At 40.7% G+C, this 23,869-nt stretch overlaps 1 protein-coding gene across 1 annotated transcript in view; it reads left to right on the top strand.

Moving 5' to 3' along the window:
- Positions 1-23,869, top strand: part of adgra1b (adhesion G protein-coupled receptor A1b) — a 414,503-nt gene that overhangs the window by 64,963 nt on the left and 325,671 nt on the right. The window contains exons 3-6 of the mRNA XM_079560565.1: positions 10,288-10,359; positions 15,405-15,476; positions 15,655-15,726; positions 16,139-16,302. Of these exons, the coding sequence (XP_079416691.1) occupies positions 10,288-10,359; positions 15,405-15,476; positions 15,655-15,726; positions 16,139-16,302 (380 nt within the window). The remainder of the gene's footprint in view (positions 1-10,287; positions 10,360-15,404; positions 15,477-15,654; positions 15,727-16,138; positions 16,303-23,869) is intronic.

Here is a 23,869-nt window from a genome sequence, read left to right on the forward strand (position 1 = left end):
GTTTAAATAATATTTTATTTTAATCACCCATTTTAGATATTTCTACAACTGAACGTTGGCCTGATAAGCCAAATTTGTTTACTCTCTTAAAAAAACGACAGGTCACATTTAAAAGTGCATTATGCAACGTTTTATGTGGGGGGACAAAAGCTGATATTTGTGCCTCTACAAGGCTCCAAGATCAATTGTTTGGTAAGTTTTCACTGCTTACAGACCCTCTCACCAGAAAAACTTCAAAACAATTGATCCTGGAGTGTCCTCAAGACCACTGTGATGGAAAGTAAAGGCGCCATGCTGACCACCCATGCAGCCGCTGGGTCACTACAAGATCACATACACATACACACACGCACACGCACACATACACATTCTTTTGGATAAAAAGTTGCATAATGCACCTTTAAAGATGCATTCCAAGCCATGAATAAGAATATTATTAGTATGTTAATAGATAATAGTATAGTAAGCATGTCAATGATATCCATACAAGCTTATTATTGATGCTTATTAATGCCTTATTATACTTAACAAGCACACCTTAAAGGTGCATTAAGGAACTTTTTATGTGAAAATAAAGTTGATACCCGGTGGCTGTGTGAGTGGTCAGCACGGCACCTTTACTTTCGATCGAGGCTGGTCTCTAGGATTAATTGTTTTATAGGTTTTCTGGTGAGAGGGTGAGTAATAATGCACCTTTAATATAAAGCGTTACTTTACCCTTTCTCTCCTTTAAATGAATTATCTTTCTGGCCACTACTTGTCCAGAGTTAACTCTGGAGTCCAATCATTACTCAAGTATCCAACAAACTCTCTGCAGACTTTATATTGTAAATGATTTTGCAGCAATTTTAGCCTTTTTAGTTTCTGACTAAACTCAAGTTATTCACTCAGGATATGTGCATAACATGAATACCTGGACCTTTTGGCACATTGTTTTGGCTTTTGTGAATAAAAAGTTTTAACCTAATTATCTCGTAACTACTCAGAACACAATGAGTTATGCTTCCTGAGCAAAATTATCCCATTAGCACTTGATAACTTTCCTTTTTAAATGCAATTATTTAGAAGGAACAATATTTGATCCTATAATTCATTGTTTTGTTCATTTCCATTCAGACTAAGTAAATAGTTCACTCCGAGGCAGAGCGCACAGAGAGGTTTACTACATTGTCACTCAGATAGTTTCCTTGTATTGTTGAAGCATTTTGGCAGTGACTTGGCTGTATTCTGTGGCTGTCTCCACCCGTCTGGGATCTGGCCACTTTAAAACCCGGCACATTCACATTTTTTATATTTATTTGCTTGCCCAAGTGTAAGAACCTTCTCACTTGTTTTATAGGGCTTTAAAAATGACCTCATACGGGAAGCTGGTAAAATAAACCAGGCTTCGGTTCATAGTGACTGAACATATTGATAAATCAAAATGTTTTTTACCACACTGTTTATTATGTTGGTCTGAAATAGTCAATAGATTCAGTCAACACAGACTTTGAGTTAGTTAATAAAAACTTGAACCAGTTGAGCAGAATAGGTGTTTAATGTCAACCTTATTATAAGTCATTATTATTATTATTATTATAAGGGAATTGTTATATGATGCTTACTTAGGTGCTTATAAAAGACAACAATGGATACTTAAACTGATGAGTAAATGTTTTATAAATTGTTTTGATTTAAGTATTTTTTTGTGTAGAGCATGAGGACTAATTCAAATATTTAGGAACATTTTTGGACATTTTTTTCACTTTGAATCAATATGCTTTTCCCGCTGAGACAATTTGAAGTCAGTGACCATATCTTAACAAGGGTTAATCTGTAAAGGGTTAAAAACATGAACTAAATTTAGCAGAGTGGTAAAACCAACCACAGACACCAAAGTTTTCTCATGCATCACTTATGTTGGACCCACTGCACCCTGAAACTTGATGGGGAAGCAAGTCATTCTCCATAGAAAAGGGGGAACAGAGGTATCAGAAACATACACTGGAGCCAGTGGTTAACGCTCATGCTTCACAGCTAGAAAGTCCCTGGTCTGATCTCCAGACGGGGCCTGTCTGTGTGGAGTTTGCATGTTCTCCTCGTATCTGCAAGGCCAGATTTACTCAGGGGCTTACAGGGGCTAAGCCCAGGGGCCCAGCAGGCTGAAGGGCCCATGGACATAAGGAGAAAAGGAGAGTTCCTTCTCTCTTTGCAGACTCCTTCACATGTAAGGCTTAATCTGATGACTTTGTACCCAAGACTAAACCAGGTCTAAACCAAGATTAAACCAAGACTAAACCAAGATTAAACCAAGACTAAACCCGTTCTAAACAAGGTCTGAGACATTTTCTTTGAGTTGACACGGGGAAATGTGTACCTATTGGTCTGTTAAAATGCATGAGAATGCACAAAATTGCACCATTAAAATAAAAAAAGATCTCTGTGGGAGGACCCCCAGACCCCCCTTTTAAATGAGTCCCCTTACCAGTCTGGCAGTAGCAAAGGTTATTCCGCGAGCGCCACGGAGCTCAACTTGGAGTAATTATGTTGATATTTTTAAGCTAGTACTTTGTTTAAGAAGTTACTTGTGCATGTTAAAATTAAAAAAAAAAATCATGAATTTATCCTGTCATTGTAGAGAGAGAGAATCAGACAGACATATGGGCCCGGGGCCCATTTAAAATCCGGCCCTGCGTATCTGCATAGGTTTCCTCTGGGGGCTCTGGTTGCCCCTATACCACTGAACACATGTACAATAGGCCAGGTTGAGTGTGCTTGAGAGTGCGAGTGGGGGTCCAAGGATGGAAATCAGCCAATGTCTACAGCAGGGGTAGGCAAGTTCGCTCGGTGGAGGGCCGGTTTTCTTCATCGTCAAAAGACCAAGGGCCGAGCCCTCCAATCTGAAGCAATTGAAGTAAAGCGTCACTTTCTACATATGCCAGTGTTGGGCAAATGTCCATCGTAAATTAGATACATTTCTTAAAATCACTTGAATAAAGGTTTTTATTTTTTATGTTAAATTTGAGTCGGTTTGAAATAATCTAAGATCAGATAAAAACACCAATGCCAATTGAACAAATAGAAATCCCACTGGAAGTCAAACAAATTAACTTTAGCTGTAAAAAAATATTTATTTTTCACTTGAAATTACACAAAATAATGTGAATTATCAAAAAACGTGTGCTTGTTCCATTGGCAAGAATAGGTTTTATCTGATTTAAGGCCAGACCAATCTCTTAATTCAAGTAGATTTAAGTAATTTCTTAGTATTCTTAGAGTATTCTTTTAGGATTATGGCCTAAAATGGTGTGCTCTGCTAAGACATTTTAAGGAATTGACAGTATTTTTAACATTTCTAGAGTATTTAACAGGCATTTGATCTCTGATTTGGGTCATAATATTTCTCGAAATCATCTCGAGGGCCAGAGTTTGATGATGGAGGGCCGGCTTTGGCCCCCGGGCCTGACGTTGCCTACCCCTGGTCTACAGTGTCCACCACTTTGAGTTCCTTCCAGGCCAGAGATACAGAACAATGTTTATGGGAACCCTTTAGTGCCCTGTGTCGTCAGAGCCCGGCTGTTGTTCTGTCCGTTCCATTTTTTTTTTCAATTGATGAGTTGAACCTGCTGTTGGGCCCGCAGTTAACTGGATCATTGTGCATGGCAGACAGTAAAGTTTTACGTTCTATTCTAGTTAAAAATTTAGAGCAAAACGGGTTGATTGCAAAAATGTGTTTTTATGACACAATGAAGTGAAAATGATGATGCATTTTAAACCGTAATAAAAATGTTACTTATCTGTGTCCAAAACCAAGACCATACAATTTCCCCGTCTAAATCAGCAATGAGACGGCAACTTTGAATTGGGTGTCGATGATGATTCAGTGCGTCACGACACTAATCTCAAGTGAATATAAATACCCCTAAATTGTGCGCGCACGTCTAAAGAGGCCATTAAAGCAATTACCAAATATCATACGGTACAGCTGTTTATCGACCGTCTTTCAAGCAGCTGCAAAGTGGCACATTTTCTTCCAATACAAAGGGTTATTTATATTAAACAGCGGAATCAGCCGGCGCAAACCAGATCCCGGCGCTGCTGTCAAGTCAAGTCGGGTCGGGATGAAAGGCGTAGCTGTTACCATGGCGACAACCCATCACCCCTGACCCTTCTCTTGTGTGGTATTGTACATGATCAAAGAGCAGTTTGATCCGGAGTGCGCATGCGGCAGAACCGGTGCAGGAGAGGGCCATCTGCATTTTCCATTCCTAAACCTCTATGTTGGCCCGTGTGACATCATGTGGCAGCATTGAGCGCTTGATGTAAATTTAAGGCGCGACACAGCAGGTGAAAACGTGACATATCTTGTATCTACTGCGAAGGGTGCCCAAGATGACGCTACAATCCAAATATGGCCAATTTTTTTTCTGGGAGAACCCCAAAAGAAAGACTTTCTGGCTGGATTTCTCATAATGAGGTTTTTGCTCCCCTCATGCAATGACCTCACATCTTTAGTAGCTCCTATAGAATCCAAACTGTCCAGTCTTGGACCTAACAATGTTTTGAAGGGAGGTTTTTTTTTTTATGTATCTTATTCCTAGCCTGAATTATTGAGCTTTGGTCACAAAAAAACAAGGCAAAATTAGATTTTTTTTTTACCCTCTCATAAATAGCGTATTCAAAAACCACCGGATAAAGGTGGCTTCCCCTCTTCAGGTCGGTGGGGAGTCCTTACCTCAAGTGGAGGAGTTCAAGTATCTCGGGGTCTTGTTCACGATTGAGAGACGGATGGAGCGTGAGATCAATAGACGGATCGGTGCAGCGTCAGCAGTGATGCGGTCGCTGTATCGGTCTGTCGTGGTGAAGAGGGAGCTGAGTCGGAGCAAAGCTCTCAATTTACCGATCAATCTATGTTCCCGCCCTCACCTATGGTCATGAGATTTGGGTAATGACCGAAACGACAAGATCGCAAATACAAGCGGCTGAAATGAGTTTCCTTCGCAGGGTGGCTGGGCGCACCCTTCGAGATCGGGTGAGGAGCTCAGTTAGGAGGAGCTCGGAGTAGAGTCGCTGCTCCTTCACGTCGAAAGGAGCCAGCTGAGGTGGCTCGGGCATCTGTTTCGGATGCCTCCTGGTCGCCTCCCGCGGGAGGTGTTCCAGGCATGTCCTAGTGGGACAAGGCCTCGTGGAAGGTCCAGGGCACACTGGTGGGACTATGTCTCCGAGCTGGCCTGGTGTCGCCTCGGGGTCCCCCCAGAACAGCTGGAGGAGGTGTGTGTGGATCGGGAAGTCTGGGCATCTCTGCTGAGACTGCTGCCCCCGCGACCCAGCCCCGGATAAAGCGGAAGAAAATGGATGGATGGATGGATGGTATTCAAAATCTATCCATTATTTTGACTTGGAATACCTGGAATACATTTTTTCTTCTCATGTTTATAAAAATGTAGTAATCTACTGCGGAAGTTTCAAATTGATATCACAATGCATTTTTTTTCCCCCTATTCACCATCAGTGTCTGACCTGATTTTTCCTGCACAAACTGAATTTTTTAAAATTTGGCCTAAACTCGTTTCTAGCTCTCACAATCCCTCCTGCATGTCCAAATGGTTCAAGCAAATTGTTTATATGCACGTTTCAAGCCCGTGTACAGCTTTCACTCATTTACATATATCTTCCATGACTCAATACAAAAATAGGTGAGGACCATGCAGGTGGGTTCAACATACTCTGTAGTGGTAAAAAACAAATTGACTTTACAGCAACAACAAGTCAGGTACCCCAGCTTTAACTAGATGTTTTCTGTTATAGCAAGCAATGGTTTTGTTTGCCCTTTCAGATACAAGTTTCTAATCCAACTGAGTGTATCATAAAAAGTACTTTTGTGACTTGGATTCAACCTGTTTCAGCCTCACAGGGTAAATTTAAGGACAATTTACTCGAAGTATAGTTTTAATGGTGTTCTCTCATCTGCAAGGAAACAGCATATCTGGAATTGTTTAAAGCCATTTGGACGTTTCTCTCATTATTGTGTAATTAAAACATTTGCATCAAGATACCCAGATCATATAAAGTATCATACTGTATAATATCACCATAAAAAAATCACTTTGGACCAGGAATACTTTTGGAGCTTCTGTGTTGTTCTGAGTTGAATGGGCTTCCCTCATTACATTTCTCGCGGGTCACATAAAAACTACTCCAGCATAGCATTAACTTTATTTTCTCTGCGGGACAGTGGCTCGGCTCGGATCCGGTCAGACGCTTTTGGGAAAATGTTTTCAATGGTCTGATTCCCATCACACTGGACGGGGCAGCGGCGGAGGAAGCCAAGGACACAATTTCAGGAAGTTTTTTTTGGCCCGTTGGGAAATGCAGAGACGATTTGGATTTGTTTTTAGCGGAGGTTTGGCGCGGGCCGAGGGGGTGGGTCTGCCTCTCAACTGGATGTGGTTTGTGGTTCCCCCAAAGCAGGAAATGGTCCGTGCAGTCCAGCTAACAGGTGCTGCCTGCACCCATCGATTGGCAGCGTGCGAAGTAATGGCAAGAAAACAAAGTGATCGGTGCATGTTATCAAGCCAGAGCGGAAGAGTATAGAGGCGAGTACTGGAGCAAAGACCATAGAGGCAGACCAGCCATTTTAAGTAAGGGTAGTAGTGATTTGTGGGAACAACATTTGAGACATCTCCAAACCCTATGACAGGGGTAGGCAACGTCAGGCCCGAGGGCCAAACCCGGCCCTCCAGCACAGAACCTCTGGCCCCCAAGATGATTTTAAGAAATATTATTGTGCAAATAAGAGATCAAATACCTGTTAAAGTAGTCTAAAAATCTGAGAAATAGTGTCAGTATTTTAAAAATGTCCTGTCAGAACATCCCGCTTGGTTATAATGTTAAACATTGATTCTCTGCTGGTGGGTCGGGACTCAAAAGTGGGTCATGGAACCCATTTCAGTGGGTCGCGAGCCTATAGGGAACTTTTATTCAATATTTTCCATCTGAAACTACATGGAAACACTAACTGTGTCTGTTACAATTGTTTTGTTTTGATCATAATTTCAGTCTTCTATATCTACTGCTTGTTCAACAAAAACTTGTGTGGAAAATACATTATTTTAAACGATAAATGACAAATTACAGTTTCATTTGGGTCCTCGGCTTGTCATCCAAGGGTAATGGTGAGTCCCAAAGCCCTGCCACTTGGGAACCACTGATGTAAGACATTGGCATTTGCAGAAAATAGTTATTTGCTTTACTTTACTTTTATAATGGTGAGGTTCTGCCCTTGGGTGTTTTGGTAATTATGAAAGTGGGCCCTTCACGACGCAAACATGCCTACCCCGGCCCTATGAGCAAGTGGTCGGGTATCACCAGGTACAGAGAATGATGTCCTAACAATAATCAGACTGGATTTATTATATACAAGGGCGAACAATATAAATACACATACAAAAAAATCTGATACATTCCAATGCCTCAGATGGCGCACCTAAAAATTGGGGAAACATAGCAATAAGTGAACCATGAATGCCTAGTCCAGGAGCTCAAGCGGGTGCTGAGATTTATGTCATACAATAACTAAACTGTTTGAAGAGAGAGTCTCATCATGCTCAATTAATGCAAAATCAATGATGGATATGTTTGCTATTGACTTCTTTACATGAGAAATGGTATTGCCTTTGTTTTTTGTGCTCGGCCCTTGGACCGTTTTGCTCATCCAAATTTGTGGCACCTCTGGCTTTGTGGTTGTTGGATAAGGCTGCAGCACATGCATCCCAGGCTCTGGCTTAGCCTGAGCATTGGGAGATCGCGCCTCATCTCCAGTCCCTTTCACACTATACTCTTCCGTGCAACAACGAAAACAACACAGTTTATTTCAATGTTTGAAACATTTGTCATCCAGATTTTTTGAAAACTTCCTAATGGGGCATCCCCTGGCATGGAAACCAGGCCATATTAACATAGTTTTGCCCTTTATTTCTGCAAATGGGGTCTGTAAAAGTAAGACTGCAAACATATTCATAGTTCTTTTCACTCACATTTGCTTTCAACTTAAAGGAGCAGGCCACCGTTTTTCCATACTGAGATATTACCTGAGCTTAGACGAGTTTCCTGGTCTTTGTGTCAAAGTCGACGTATATAGTCGACTAGTCGTGGGATGACGTCATCATATTAACAACGAAGGAATAACGCCTAAATAACAACAAGTACAATATGTTCACGTCCAAATCCGTCATTGTAATAATATAGGCTCACATGTAAGCAGGTTTTACAGCGTATTTTCTGAGTTAATATACAATGTAGTGGCTTATTACCATTTCCTAGTTTTTTTTTAGGCAATGCTCAGTGTTTACCTGCGCCTCCAGAAACAAACCCAAGATCCGCGTCCTCTCGCCTTTCTCCGCCTCCATTTGTCTCACTCTCATCTGGCCTCTCATCTTCCTTTTAAATCCAAGGTCTGAAGTAAACAAGCTTTCGATCCCAGAGTGTTAGATCGTGGTTGATTCCACATCAATAAGTCCGTGAGAGACAAAAGTTTGCGTGTGCCTGATGGGCCACGGTGCGCGCTGACGTTGGAGACTGTCTCGGTTTCAGCTGAGCACAAGCGATTACGCGGGTGAAACTCTACGTAGAGCACTAAAAAGGGAGCGCTAACCGGTAAAAACAACTAGCCGCTGGTCTGCTATGGTGTAAAGCTGTTTATTGTCCCACCAAAATACGGAAACGGGGCTCCGCCTTGACATAAATAAATTCTCTAATACTGGCCTGTATTCCATTAGTGGCCGGGTCTCTAACAGTTCGCGGCTGGCGAAGGCAAATAAAAGCCGGTCTCTAAAACAGGCTGGAGCTTTATTAGAAACTATAGCAGTAGAAATATTCCCCATGTTAGGAATTTGTCTCATACTCGTGTAAAGGATAACTCACGTGCAGGAAGTAAACAAACGGGAACCCGGGCGATCGGGAACGCTGCGGAGGAGCTGATCCAAGCTAACTTTGACACAGATTTAGCCACTTTTCAAACCTCCTGTGACTATGTTTGGAAACAGGGCAAGAAACAAATGTTGTGTGACCCTCCAGGGTTTTAATAAAGTCACCATCGCGTCTTCAAAGCATGTCCAGCTGCTCCATGTGCAGGTCAGTCCCACGCCTCAAAATAACTCCTCCGATCAGCGCGAGCGTCTCGTCTTCTCTCGGGTCAGTCTCATGATCGATCACAAACACAAACGCTCCGTCTAAACTCGCCTTTTACACAAGAAAACAACAAATAATCCGGTCCACGGTAAAAACGAAACAGAAACCTGCAGTGACATTGATGTCAATGCTCCGCTAACAGCAACAAAACACTTCCTGTTGTCCCGACAAAATAAAAGGCGTCAATGTTCCAGCCGCTGGGAGAGTGTTTGCAATGTTAATTAATAAATGAACCTAATATTTTCGGTGCAAATGGACACAAATCTCGTTTTTCTTCATTTTCCTGGTCATCCATTTTGCTCAAATAGAAATAAAGGCCTGTCTCTAATTGTGGCCTGGTTCCAATAAAGGCCTGGTCCTAGATGCCCTTGAGTAAATAAAGGCGCCGGCCTATATTAGAGCATTTACGGTACACACTGTTCATGCCCTACTATGGACCCAAACGGGGGTGAAGTTAGAAGCGACCAAGCTCTTCCACGTTTTCCCTATTTAAATGTGGTTACGTGAGTAGTTGCATGATCCAAGTATAGCAAGTAAAGTATAGCAGTAAAGTGAAGATATTACTGTGCAGACGTTGAACTGCTCCTATGGTGTTATTACGCCTTAAAATATAGTTCCCCTTTTTATCAGCTAAGATTGACATGTTTAACTATACTTGAATCTTGTAACTACTTATGTAACCGTGTTTAAATAGAGGAAACGTGGAAGAGCTTGGTCGCTTCTAACTTCACCCCTGTTTGGCCCCATAGAGGAGAGGAGGAGAGTGCACGCATCAGCTCTCGTCTAAGCTCAGGTAAGAACATATCTCAGTATGGAAAAACGGTGGCCTGTTCCTTCAATGCAACATAACAACCTCACACACTCACAAAATCAATAATTGTCAAAGTGTCTGAAGTGTGTCTTGCCCAAGGACATCGAGGGATAGGGTTGAAACACCAAGCTTTACCAACTCTACGGATGAGCCAGTTGGAGCGCCACACAACTCTCAACCTCTCAACCCCAACTTTCCACACACAGCTCGATTTCAAACCGCCGCCTCGCTGTATCTGTTGTTCTTATACAGAGATGGAGAGCGATGCGCTGCACTGCTGACTTTCCTGTCTGCTCTCTCTCCTCCAGGGATTTGAAGAATAATTTGATAAGTACAGTGGAGCCCGGGGCCTTTCGTGGTCTGCTGGCGCTGAGGAGACTGTGAGTATGATGAAGACACCACTCCGACTTCAAAAACACACACGTCTGAAGCTCTAAATGACACGCTCGCAGGAGATGTCCTCAACCGAGTGCCCCCGCTGCCCATTTGTACGTCCAGACACATCCACGCTATATGTCTTCGGGGCTAAGGGCAAGGATCGGGACGTACACAGCATTCATCTGCCTCTGTGTTTCTTGTACAGAGGGTTTAGTACATTTTCAGATTCCTTTTTGTCGCTATTGCACAAAAATCACATAAATGCCTTTGGTGCCCCTTGTAAATAGCCTGGGAATAGGAAGGTATTAGCCTCTAAACACCCTGTTCCTATGAATAACAACTGTACATTGCATTCTCGCTCGAAGACGGAATTTACTTTTAAATCCAACCCTTTCATTCAGTGGAAAAGTTGAACTAGATACTGTAAAATCTCAAAATTTCATTCTCGGATACCGTCTCAATGTCACATTTTGTAGAGGACTTTATAAGACGAAAAGTATAACAAGTAGCAGTCTCTATTTCAGAAGCTTATGCAAATCTCTCTATGCAAAACCTCATTGTACTGTAGGTTCAGAAAGTTTGAGGACTCTTTCTTCTTTTTTTTTTTTACATAGCAGTCTGATAAAGAAATGAATTGTTAAAAATGTCACCAAGTATTTTATTAACCTCTTAACTCCCACCTGAACGGATCCCATTTTCTCCAGTTTGGCTTTACCCTAATCAAAAAGCACAAAAATAGCCACAAAAAATGAGAAGAAAACAAGGACGTAAACGCAACAAAAATGTGACAAAAATTCAACAAAAATGTGACAAAAATGTGACAAAAATTCAACAAAAATGTGACAAAAATTCAACAAAAATGTGACAAAAACTCAACAAAAATTCAACAAAATGTGACAAAAATTCAACAAAAATGTGACAAAAATGTGACAAAAACTCAACAAAAATTCAACAAAAATTCAACAAAAATGTGACAAAAACTCAACAAAATATCAACAAAAATGTGACAAAAATTCAACAAAAATGTGACAAAAACTCAACAAAAAAAAAGACAAAAATCCAACAAAAAGTGACAAAAAACTCAACAAAAATTCAACAAAAATGTGACGAAAATTCAACAAAAATGTGACAAAAATTCAACAAAAATTCAACAAAAATTCAACAAAAATGTGACAAAAACTCAACAAAATATCAACAAAAATGTGACAAAAATTCAACAAAAATGTGACAAAAACTCAACAAAAAAAAAGACAAAAATCCAACAAAAAGTGACAAAAATTCAACAAAAATGTCACAAAAACTCAACAAAAATTCAACAAAAATGTGACAAAAATTCAACAAAAATGTCACAAAAACTCAACAAAAATGTCACACACAAAAAAAAAAAAACATACAAAAGGTGACACAACACAGCAACAACGCGAGGAAAAAGATCAGTTTTGTGGGTCTTGGCTTTCAAATGAGGTGTTACGCAGCCAAAAGAGGACAGAATGCATTTGGTTTAGGCGGGTGGTAAGAGGTTAAATCACAAGGACATAGCGTAGTCTTACATAACAACAAAAATGATTACAAAAAAAAACAAATCCGCCTCTTTGTGAAAGTCTCCCTGTGCTTTGTCGACCCTTCTTCTCCTCCTCTGTCGACCCCGTATCTAGTGACTGACATGATTGCAGCCTGATAGCCTTATTCTTCCTGCTCTTCGGACGCCCGCTTCGGTTCGAGTCCGCCGTGTGTCTGGGGGCGCGTGTGCGGAGCGGCTCGCGGCTAATTTAAGTGCTCCCCAACCAGTGATTACTCCAGTGCTCTGCTTATTTTCCCACAGCTGCTCCGTCGAAAGCAGCTCTTTAATTACAGAGGGGCCGGGGCACCGAGCCACGGGCGCTGCGCCGCGCCGCACACACACACACTGCAGGGCGTGTGGATAAACAGGCGGAGGCAGAGGTGGTGATTTTCTGGAGGCTAAAGGTTACGACAGGTCATGGAGTGTGTTTAAAAAGGTGCAGTGCAGGGTGACAGGGCGAAACTCCGGGGAATTACAGATGAGCGCGGGAGAGTGTTCGCTCTTTGAAGCCGTTCTACGCTGCATTTGACCCAATCAATAGAAAATATTATAACAATACAAGCTTTTCTTTAATGGTGGGCAATAAAAAAAAAAAATCGCAAAAACATTAGTCCCCTTAAAGCCCCTTAGACCTGACATCAAAGAATGAATGTAAGAGTCTTGAATTACAGTTACATGTAAGACATTTTTGGATATCTGTGCTACATTTCCTAACCTCATGTATATGCGGTCTTAACCCCTTAACTCCCACCTGAACCGAGCACATTTCCTCCAGTTTGGCTTTACCCCAGTCCAAAAGCTTCTGGAAAAAAGCTGTTAAAATAGCAACAAAACTGAGACGAAAGCAATGATGGAAATGTGACAAAAAAGTGGGAAAACATTGACAAAAAAAGTGACGAAAAATTGATGAAAAAGTGGCAAAAATGTGACCAAAAAATGACCAAAAAAGAGACAAAAATGTTATAAAAATGTGACAAAAAAATTACAAAAATGTGACCAAAAAATGATTAAAATGTAACAAAAAAAATTACAAAAATTGTATAAAAAATTTACGAAAAACTGAAAAAGAATTTGGCAAAAAAATGACAAAAATGCAACAAAATGTAAAAAAAAATGACAAAAATGTGATAAAAAATTGACAAAAAAATAACAAAAAAAAAGACAAAAAATGACAAAAAAGACAAAAAAAAAAGACAAAAAAATGTGATAAAAATTGATGAAAAAATGACAAAAAATGACAAAATAGTTACAAAAATGAGTTGAATACCCAACAAAAAAATGATGTAAAAAAAAATCTGATGACGTGAGGAAAAAGATCCTCTCGGTTCAGGCGGGAGTTAAGAGGTTAAAGGAACAGGCCACAGTTTTTCCATACTGAGATATGTTCATACCTGAGCTTAGACAAGTTGATACGTACCTGTCTGGTCTTTGTCCGTGCCCGTGGAAGAGCGTGGTAGCTTCTAAAATCACCCCCGTTTGGAGCTAAAGGAATACATCGGGAGAGGCCAAATGCTAACAACATCTTTGGTCGTTTTGCGTGACTGTGGGCACGCACAAAAACCAAACAGGTACGCATCAACTCGTCTAAGCTCAGGCAAGAACATATCTCAGTATGGAAAAATGGTGGCCTGTTCCTTTAAGACAAAAGAGGGCTGAGTGGGAACATAAGGTCAGTAACTTGTAATGAGCTGAGGACAACTGTGGCTAAAATGAATGTACATTAAAAAAAAATAGAAATCATTATCAGGGTCTGACACCTTTTATTTGTTTGTTGTTTTGTTTGTGCTAAATTTGGCGCCTGTAGCGCAAAGTGAACATTTTGCCCAAACAGAGGACTTAATCTGTCCCACTAATACTGCAATACACGGCCTGACCAAAAAATCATCACAAAATTAGGTTGGACCTCCTTGCCATTGTTTCAATAAGTTTTTGCAATGTCAAAAGATCCAGTGTTGCATTCATTTCTCACAGAGAGCTTGTATTGATGTTGGGAGAGTGTTACCACTGAGCAAATCCTTCTCAAGCACATTCCAAAGATTCTCAATGTAGCTCAGATCTGGACTCTGTGGCGACCGATCTACATGTGAAAATGACGCCTCATGCTCCCTGAGCCACCCTTTCACTATGTGAGCACGATGAATCCTGTCATCTTAGACTATGCCCGTGCCACCAAGGAAGAAGAAATCCATAGATGGAATAACCTGTTGGTCATTCGGGATGTTCAGCTCGTCAGATGATCTCATTCTTTGGGCATATAGGGCCAGATTTGATGCCTGGCGCAAGGACACCGGGCGCACCTACTAAGCGCAAAAATAGTCTGAACCTAAACCTGACCAACTGCAGCAACCCCAGATCAAAACAGTTAGTGTCAACCAGTGTTAATTTTGACAACATATTTTATTTTAGTTTTAGTCTTAGTCTTTTGACTAAAATGTAATTTAATTTTAGTCAAGATTCAGTAAAAAAAAACGTTTCAATTTTAGTCTAGTTTTAGTCGACTAAAATTGCATGTCAATTTAGTCAACTAAAATCAGGACTAATTTAGTCTAATTATATTTATAATATTCATTATAATCATATTTAATTGTGGTCCTCGACATCATGGAGCTGCTCCACATGAATAAAGCACAGACCTGTTCATTTGACAGTGAATTTAAATATATGAGGCTTTTTCAGACTGTCAATAGAAGTTTGGATGATTTTTGTTTCTCCTTTTCATTTTTATTTAGTCTTATTTAAGTCGACTAAAATATCTGGTCATTTTAGTCATAGTTTTAGTCTCATGAGAAAAGTTTAATTTAGTTTTAGTCCAATTTTAGTCGGCAAAAATATCACTTTGACTAAAATTAAGACTAAATATGTTAGTCGATGAAATTAAGACTGTTGGAGAGGGATCTGTTTCCCCACCAAGGTTTCGGGGTGCAGTTGTTTTGGGGGAGTAGAACGTCCCAGATCCCTACCTCTAACTTGACCTAATCTATCCTAATCTATGGTCCCTCCGCTGACCGGTCCAACGCCAATCCTCCGATCCCCAACCCAAACCTTAGTCCTAACTCGAAGTCCGAGGAGAAAAAAACTGCGATGTCACACCAATCAGGCTGAACAAACAAGAATGTGCTTTCAGTCGCAGCACCGTGTCCAAACAGAGCGGATTCAAATTGAGGAGAGGGGTCAAGCATCGGCACGCACCTCCGCTCGCTGGGTGTGTGCTCTCACTGTCATGGGAAGGAACCAAAAAAAAATAAAATGGAGGCACATTATTTGCTGTGTGTCAGCCTTTACTCAGACTAACTAAATCTTTTTTTACACAGCGTCGGTTTAATGTTTCCCTTTAACACAAGCTGACAGAAATTTGCAGTAAAACATTTAATCTCTCCTCACCTGCTCCCATTCATCTTCATTATCCCTTTTGACTCACGCGCACACATATACAGTACGCACGCATTAGCCACAGGATACGCCTTTAGCTCCTCGTTGTCTTTCCAGGGATCTGTCCCGTAACCGGATTGGCTGCCTCGCTCCCGAAATGTTCCTGGATCTGGGCAGCCTCTCAAAACTGTGAGTAATCCCTTAATTGAAAACATGCTCTTTATGCTTAATTTCCTCTGTGCCTGTGGAGAATATAGAACTGTAGCATACAAATTACTGCTATTGCCTTACAGCGGCTTAGAACGGAAACAGAAGCTTGGATAGATTTAGCTTTTTGAACGTGCGCTTTCTGAAATGTCTTCAACAGGAATCTCTCGGGGAACATCTTCTCCACGTTGACAATTGGACTCTTCACTCACCTTCTGGCTCTCAAAGTGCTGTAAGGACAATTTCAGAACCTTTATTTATTGACTAATTGATTATATTGTATTGGAAACTAGTCCGACGTTTCATTTGTAACATTTGATACTGAATTTTTCGCATGTTTTTCCCTCCTTGTTCCCAATCCTGTTCTTGTCTTGTTCATAGCAGCCAATGACAACCTGCTGCCTTATAGTCCTTCCACCTCTGTTCATATAAATGCACTCTCTCCCCTCCAGCAACCTGCAGTTTCAGTGATTCCACAACTTTCCTCTGCCCCATCAGTTCTCTCGTCTACCCTTCCCCAGACCTTTCATTGCATCTCAGTGTTAAGCGACAAAGAATTGAGGGGGAAATGAAGTCTTCTCTCTTAGATTTGAACATATAATTAAGAAAACACAAACTAATTCCCATTGTATATTGATTTGCAGCCACTTTAAGACGGAGACCTTGTTCTGTGACTGCCAGCTCAAGTGGCTGCTGCTTTGGGCCAAGGCGAACTCGGTGCGGATTGGAAACGACACGACCTGTGTCTTCCCCACTCACCTGCACGGGCTGGAGTTCAGGGACCTCCGGGAGCACCAGCTGCGATGTGGTAAGAGGCATTTATTTATATTCAGCTGTTACTGAAAGGCTATGGATGTCAGTGCATCTGCATGACTGAACTATTGCCAAGCCTTAGTTGACTGTTTTCTACACAACAAACTTCTAGGGGGTGGGTATGTGTGGGTGTGTTAAAGCAGTACTAAGTAATTTGTTTACCTTAATAAATCCTTTCCGTAGTCCCTCTGGGGGTAATGCAAGTGTTAAAACCACAATTAAAACTTCGCAGCCAACGAGTCTTAGGCCCCAATACACACTAATAGAATCACAAAGAAGAAGCAAACAGACTAACGGGCAAAGCTAACTGTGGGCTAGCGCCACTTAAACAGTTTTTACAGCCAAGTTTGAAAATTAAAAAATTATCTCCATTGTGTAATTGGATGTGCAATATCCCTCTGTCCCTTTGTCTATTTTTTAGAGCGTAGTATTTATTCTCACGAACAATTAATGATTAAAAAAACGTAACTGCTACGACACCTGCAGTGGCGCTTATGGCCTCTAGGGACATGAGTTGCTTAGTACTGCTTTAACATTTTATTTTGTTTTTCATATATTTTTGTCGAATACTGTTTTCACAGTGTATTGGGAAGGTGCATTGGCTTGTGTGTGAGTTATATCTAGAGTTGGTTGTCTAGATATAACTAAAATGTGTCTGATGGGCTGAAAATCTCGTTGTTGTTGCATAGCTTTTTATTTGGTGACAGGGCCTCTGTTATTTGTGACTATTGTTTATTGGTCAACTCGGGTTGATTACCCATGAATACATAATTAAAAGTCAGGAATAAGGAATGCCTATGGTAGGGTGACCACATGTCCCGCTTTACCGAGTTTTGAGCTCTGTGTCCCATGTCCCGGCGGGTTTCAGCAGCCCTGTTGTTTTGTCCCGCCTCACGCTGGCCCAATCCCGGGTGTCCTGGATACGGAGTCTGCTACTGTCTGTGGGAAAGCGGCAGAGCACCTGCGTGTGCACAGCAACACCCAGTCCCTCGCCCCAATGTTCAAACAGGTCCCACTAGAAGCAGCACAGAGATAAAAACACGGAGAGCAGGGGTAGGCAACGTCAGCACAGAACCTCTGGCCCTCAAGATGATTTTGAGAAACATTATTACACAAATCAGAGAGAATTTTTAACACTATTAGAGTTAAACGGGAGAAAATAAAGGTAGAAATACTGTCAATACACCCAATGAGGCCATATGTTCTACACACTGGCATCTGAAAGAAGTGCACAGGAAAAAGAATTATCGTTTTATTGAATTAACAGATTAAATCTAAGGTTTGAGTAGATTTGGTCTGGTCTTAGATGAGATAAAACCTCTAGTAGAAGTTATTCTCTTAATTCAGAGAATTTTGTGTCAAACCGACTCAAATTCAACATAGAAGATTCAAGCAATTTGATGTCATTTATCTCCTTTAAGATGGTTATTTTTCCAGTGTTGTGTTTACTTTTGGCTAACAATCAGTGGCCCTCGGTCTGTTTACAATAAAGAAAATCGTCCCTCTGTCAAGAAAACTTGCCTACCCCTGACGTAGAGAGAGGTCTCAAGTCTGTGATGGACTTGTGTGCTGCATCAGAGATCCCGAGCAGGAATGTCTCTCACTGATAACCTGCTAAAACTGCCTCACACATCCCAACGTGAAATCTGGTCACCCTACTTTACGGAAGATTATACTGTAAAGATTGACACATTTTAATGATGGAACTGCTCTACACAGCTCCGACAGTTGTTGGTATTTATTGTTTGTAATCATTTCCTCACACTGACATTGTTTCTCTACAAAAAAAGCATCTCGCGAGGCTGTAAATGACTCTTCAGACGCTCGTTTCTGTTAATTGGTTAATTAGTTTCTATCACCTGCTGTCTCTGCCGTAATTAATCTCTCCACGTGGAAGGTGCCAGATGTAAATTGTTTTTTGAAAGTAAAGTAGATGAACATATTTTTAAACAGCAGTTCCCGTCTGCCATGCAATGTTTCAAGACCCTGAAGACCGAGACAATCGTGAGCTGGATATTTTCGTGGCCAGTTGAGTTTTGTGGGTAATTTGGAGAGTACACGGTGTTCAGTGCTGGGAATTCAGTTCTATTAGGAAAAAACAAAACAAATAAAACACGCTTTGTGAAAATTGGAGGAAATTGCAGAAGGAAAATTACTAGTTATAGGCGCATTGGGAAAGTTAAGCAAAACACTGCTCCAGGTACAGTGGTATGCAAAAGTATGGGCCCCCTTTAACTTTTTGACATATATTGCAAAATGTTTATGTTTATTTAAATTTTATGTGAAAGAAAGATTGTGAAAGTGACACAATTGTGAAGTGAAATGATTTTTTTTATATATATAAAAAACTGAAAAGTGCAAAAGGCCCCCTTTGCTTTTAGTGCAACCAATTGCCTTCAGAAGTTGCCCGATGATTTCTGAATGATCACATGTTGACCCATTGACTAAATAGAGTTGACCTGTGTGTAATCTAATGTCAGTTCAAATACAGCTGCTCTGTGATGGTCTCAGAGGTCTGTTTAACCTCTTAACTAACGCCTGAACCGAGAGGATCTTTTTCCTCACGTCATCAGATTTTTTTTTCCATCATTTTTTTGTTGGGTATTCAACTCATTTTTGTAACTTTTTTGTCATTTTCTTGTCACATTTTTTTCATTTTTTTGTCAATTTTTTATCACATTTTTGTAATTTCTTGTCTTTTTTTGTCAAATTTTTGTAATTTTTTTGTCAAATTTTTATCACACTTTTGTAATTTTCTTGTCACATTTTGTCACATTTTTTGTAATTTTTTCATCAATTTTTTATCACATTTTTGTAAATTTTTTGTCACATTAAGTCACATTTTTGCCATTTTTTTGTCACTATTTTATCACATTTTTGTCATATTTTTGTCACATTTTATCACATTTTTGTAATTTTTTGGTCATTTGTTTTATCACATTTTTTGTCATTTTTCGTCAATTTTTTGTCCATTTCTTGTGACATTTTTGCCACTTTTTTCATCCATTTTTCGTCCCTTTTTTGTCAACGTTTTCTCACTTTTTTGTCACATTTCCATAATTATTTTCGTCTCAGTTTTGTTGCGATTTTCACAGCTTTTTTCTAGAAGCTTTTGGACTGGGGTCAAGCCAAACTGGAGAAAATGCGCTCGGTTCAGGTGGGAGTTAAGGGGTTAAGAGACTATTGTGGAGCAGGAGCATCATGAAGTCCAAGAACTCACCAGACAGGTCCGGGGTCAAGTTATTGAGAAGTATAAAGCTGGGTTAGGTTATGAAAAGATTTCCAAAGCTTTGAACATCTCTCAAAGGACAGTTAAATACACCATCCAGGAATGGAAAGAGTCTGGCATCACTGCAAACCTACCAAGACCTGGTCGTCCTCCTCAACTTACTAACCGTACATGGACGGCACTGACCAGAGCTGTTACCAAGAAGCCTATGATGACCCTGGATGAACTGCAGAGAGCTACAGCTCAGGTGGGGGAAACTGTCCACAAAACAACTATTAACCGTACGCTGCACAAATCTGGCCTTTATGGCATGGGTAAAGGGGGGCCCATACTTATGCATACCACTGTATGTTTTTGCTGTTGAATGTGTTTCTTTTGTCAATTCCCAACTTGTTTTCTGCTTACAGATGAATGACAAAATATTTCATCCATGAGGAACTAAGCATTTTCTTCACAAATGCATAATAGTGTGTTCAGTGTTTATAAAGTCCATCACCAGAATTAGAAAAACTTGTCAGTATCATTTATCGTCGTGCCCAGCCAAGAGCAGAGTGTGTCTGTAAAAACAGTCCATCTTCCCGTCAGAGTGAAAGGTTTTCCAAAGGTGTCTGTTTCTGCGCAGACTTGTTAGAGATAAGGGCTATCAGTCCAAGGCCTCCAGAGACACATTGTTAGCAGATCCAGATTTGAATGACTAACAGTGCATTTTCAAGTGTTAGCACAAAGAGAGCATGATTAAGGAGACGAGTTCTAATAATAGCCCCAGTCTCCGCTGTTATCTCTCCACCTGCTGCGAACGCTCTGACAAGACTAATTTAAGGCGCTGATTTAATGCGGAGGTGCCAGAGAGAGAGAAAACCTCTGGGGGAAAAGTGGTCACATCAGCTGAAGTTTGTGTGGTCCGTGCGTCTTCTGGCCACCTGCTTCTGGGAAAAAATTAATCACGGGATTGCGGAAGGTTAGATCCACGACTTCTGGTTTAAACACATGCTACAGCGGAATTAACAACAAGCTACGGAGTCAGTCTTTGATGTAGGCTCAATATGAACAGAATAGAAGGGCGTTAGCATTAATAATCCTCAATTGACAACTGATTGTGATGTGATTTTCAACATTCTAAATCAGGGGTCTGCAACCTTCAGTAGCAAACGAGCTATAGTTTGGAACCACAACATTTAGTTTAAAGATGTTTAAAGGATGTATTTTCCTCCCCTACATGTTCCAGCAATGTCCTAATGTGTAGAATGAGCCCAGACCTGTTCACCATAACTGCCTCTAAAATCCTGCACTGTCACTCAAAAAGCTGTTACTTCGGGTCTGAAGTGCCGTCATGCATGAGCTTAATATAGAAGGTGCAGTTAAACGTATGACCTGAGGTGTCAGTAGTGAGTATACAATTTCCAACTTGCATTTAGTTCCTTAAAAAAAACATGTAGTCCAGCAAATTAAACTATGCTGGACTATGTGTATCCTTCCTATATGTGTGTGTGTACAATTATAGCCCACTCTAATATGAATCAAACATTTACAGCAGCTTAGCAGCTTTTAAAAAGTAAATGTAGTAAAATTAGGAAAGTTAGTCCGTTTTAGTGTTCTCATCCTCTGCGGTTTCTTTCAGATTCCTTCATTTATCAGCCTCAGAACTAAAATAAATATATATATATAACAATCAATATTAATTTTTATGTTGTTTTTTTTGTCAAGGCCAAAGGGAGCCATTCCAAGGAGGCTGAAGAGGCTCCATAGCTGCAGGTTTCAGAACCCTATTTTTACTTGATATTCATTTTATGCAGATGAGTTTTATCAGATTGCCGCCCAAACTCACCGATTCATCAAGCGCTCTTAAATTATGTCCTATAACACTTGTAGAACCTAACTTTTGAAAACTTGCTTTGTTTACATCAGTCAGTTGCAAACAAATTTGCAAACAGTGATATGTCCATTAGACATTCTCGCGACTGTACTGTTCCCAGTTATAAGCTTGTCATATGCTGCTCGTAACCTCGTGTACAAGTACACACTGAGAAGATGAAATGTGGCCCTGCTTGAGAATTGTCATGGTACCTAAAATTATGCCAATTTGGCCTGAAAATCATACCGTGTATGCTTTGCTTAAGACACTGTCTACGCTGTCATAAGTTACAAAGAAAATACTCAGATATGCACATGCTAGGAAAGTCGTCAAACACTTAAGATAAGATTTGAATCTGTATCACGACATCTGGCAAAGTAAGCAGGTGAGAGTTTGCTTCTTGTTTTTCTTGGTCTGTTTCATCCATAACAATGAAAGCCAGTAGATAATAACAAACATGTTCCACTGAAGAAGGAATTTAGGTCTGACTAGTCAGGATTATCAGTATCACAAACATCATAATTTGCGATGCCAACTCGGAGCGTGGTTTAATGAATCATTATGAATGCATGAAACCCCATGAAGTTCTGACAAAGGGGCAGAGATCACAAAAATTAAATCGTGTTTGAAGTGAATTATGCAAATCAGAAAGTATCCGGGCAGCATTCATGTGACTCTCATGAAACGGCATCAAAGAAAATTAATGAGGAAAAATCGAGGAGGTCACTGTCCCTTGATTAATGTGGTTTTTCAGTTTGTATTTTGCCATGTGGTTTGGTGAAATCAGCAGATACAGTATAATGCCTGGTAATGGCAATGGCAGTTTGGTGTATAGTGCAGTGTGCATGTTTCGCCTTTAGGTTACGGACAAACAAACCAGAAATATGTAGCTTGAGCTCAAAGCTATAGACAACTGGTTCTGAAGATTAAATAAGAGACTTTATGAGACTGGTTCGGGCCATACTCTTTGAGCTGTCTACACCACAGACATTTGGGAGCTATTCCACACTCCTAATTGTATGTGTTTTTCATCTGCTCAGAACGATCCTCTGCAGTTTCAGGGGGATTGTGCACAGTGCGTGGACAGAGGTATCCCGCGGCAGGACAAGCAGCGCTTCTGTTGGAGCCTGGAGCCTCCATTATGGGATTACAATGATCACGTTCGGCTTCCTGCTCCTGCCTCCAACCGCACGTCTCTACAGCATCTTACAATAGCGCATTCATTCGGCAGCTTCTTCTTAGACACACTTACACAGTTCTCAAATTACTTGTTTCTCCTTTTACGCATGTTGGTGCAGGTTCTCTGTGATCCAGACAAAACTGCACTGTTCTGACAATGTTTTTCTCTTGCTTCGCTTTCCCCCAAAAGCCAAGAAAACATCTTGCGGATCTGTTAGAGTCTCACAAATGATTTCCTGCACCAATAAGCAAAACATTTCTCAGCATTGATTTGTCCGTTAGAAAGACGTGGATATTGGTCCAGATGTGAATAAGGATCAAACATAGTACATTTGTTGAAATCCAAGTCTTTTTCTTTTTTGAAGTGTTTTGGATATTATAATTATGCCTAAAGCATGCCTGTTGCCACTTCTGTGTTTGCAATAATAGTGTAGTAATCTTGCATAGGTTTCTCAGTGCTCAAAGTTTCTTCATAATGATTCTTTCTCTTCTATACCTGACTTTGTGTTAAGCTATTCTATTATACCACCTCTGCTATGCCCGATCCCGTCAGACCTTGGAAGCTAAGCAGGGACGGGCCTGGTCGGTGCTTGGATGGGAGACCGTTTGGGAAACACCGGGAAGCCTGGGCGAATGGAGTGTGTGAGTGAGTTGTTGGTGGTGGTCGGAGGGGCCGATGGCGCAGACTGGTTGCCTCGCTTCCGTCTACCCCAGGGCAGCGGTGGCTACAATAGTAACTTACCACCACCAAGTATGGAGTGAATGAATAGTGCAATGTAAAACGTCTTGGAGTGTCCATAAAAGCGCTATATAAAACCAATGCATTATCATTGTTATTATTATAATAGTAATATCTCCCCTGGAGCTGTTATACCTTCTCCCTGACCACCACAACACAATGAAATTCAAGCAGGTCTGGAGAAATGCAAGCCAATACACTGGTGGGTAAGAGTAAGATTCAAACAACCTAGGTCAAGGTCAAGTTTATTTCTATAGCACATTTACAACAACCACGGCTGCCCAAAGTGCTTCACAACACAAACAGATGATAAAAACTATGAATACAAATACAAACAAGGCATAATAAACTTTACGTCAAAATCAATTAAACAAGAATACAATGGAGAAAGTTGAACATATTAAAAGGCCTGTGTAAAGAGGTGGGTTTTAAGGGAGGACTTAAAACTGCCTGACCTAAACGTTACAAGTACAAAAAATCCAGCCCATGCTAGAAGTAACTCGTTACTATGCATACTTTCTCCTCATCCAAGGGAAGTATTGTTTGTATGATATCTCTTCTTC

The sequence above is a fragment of the Gobius niger genome, assembly GCF_951799975.1.
Source record: "Gobius niger genome assembly, chromosome: 7".
Lineage (NCBI taxonomy): Eukaryota > Metazoa > Chordata > Actinopteri > Gobiiformes > Gobiidae > Gobius > Gobius niger.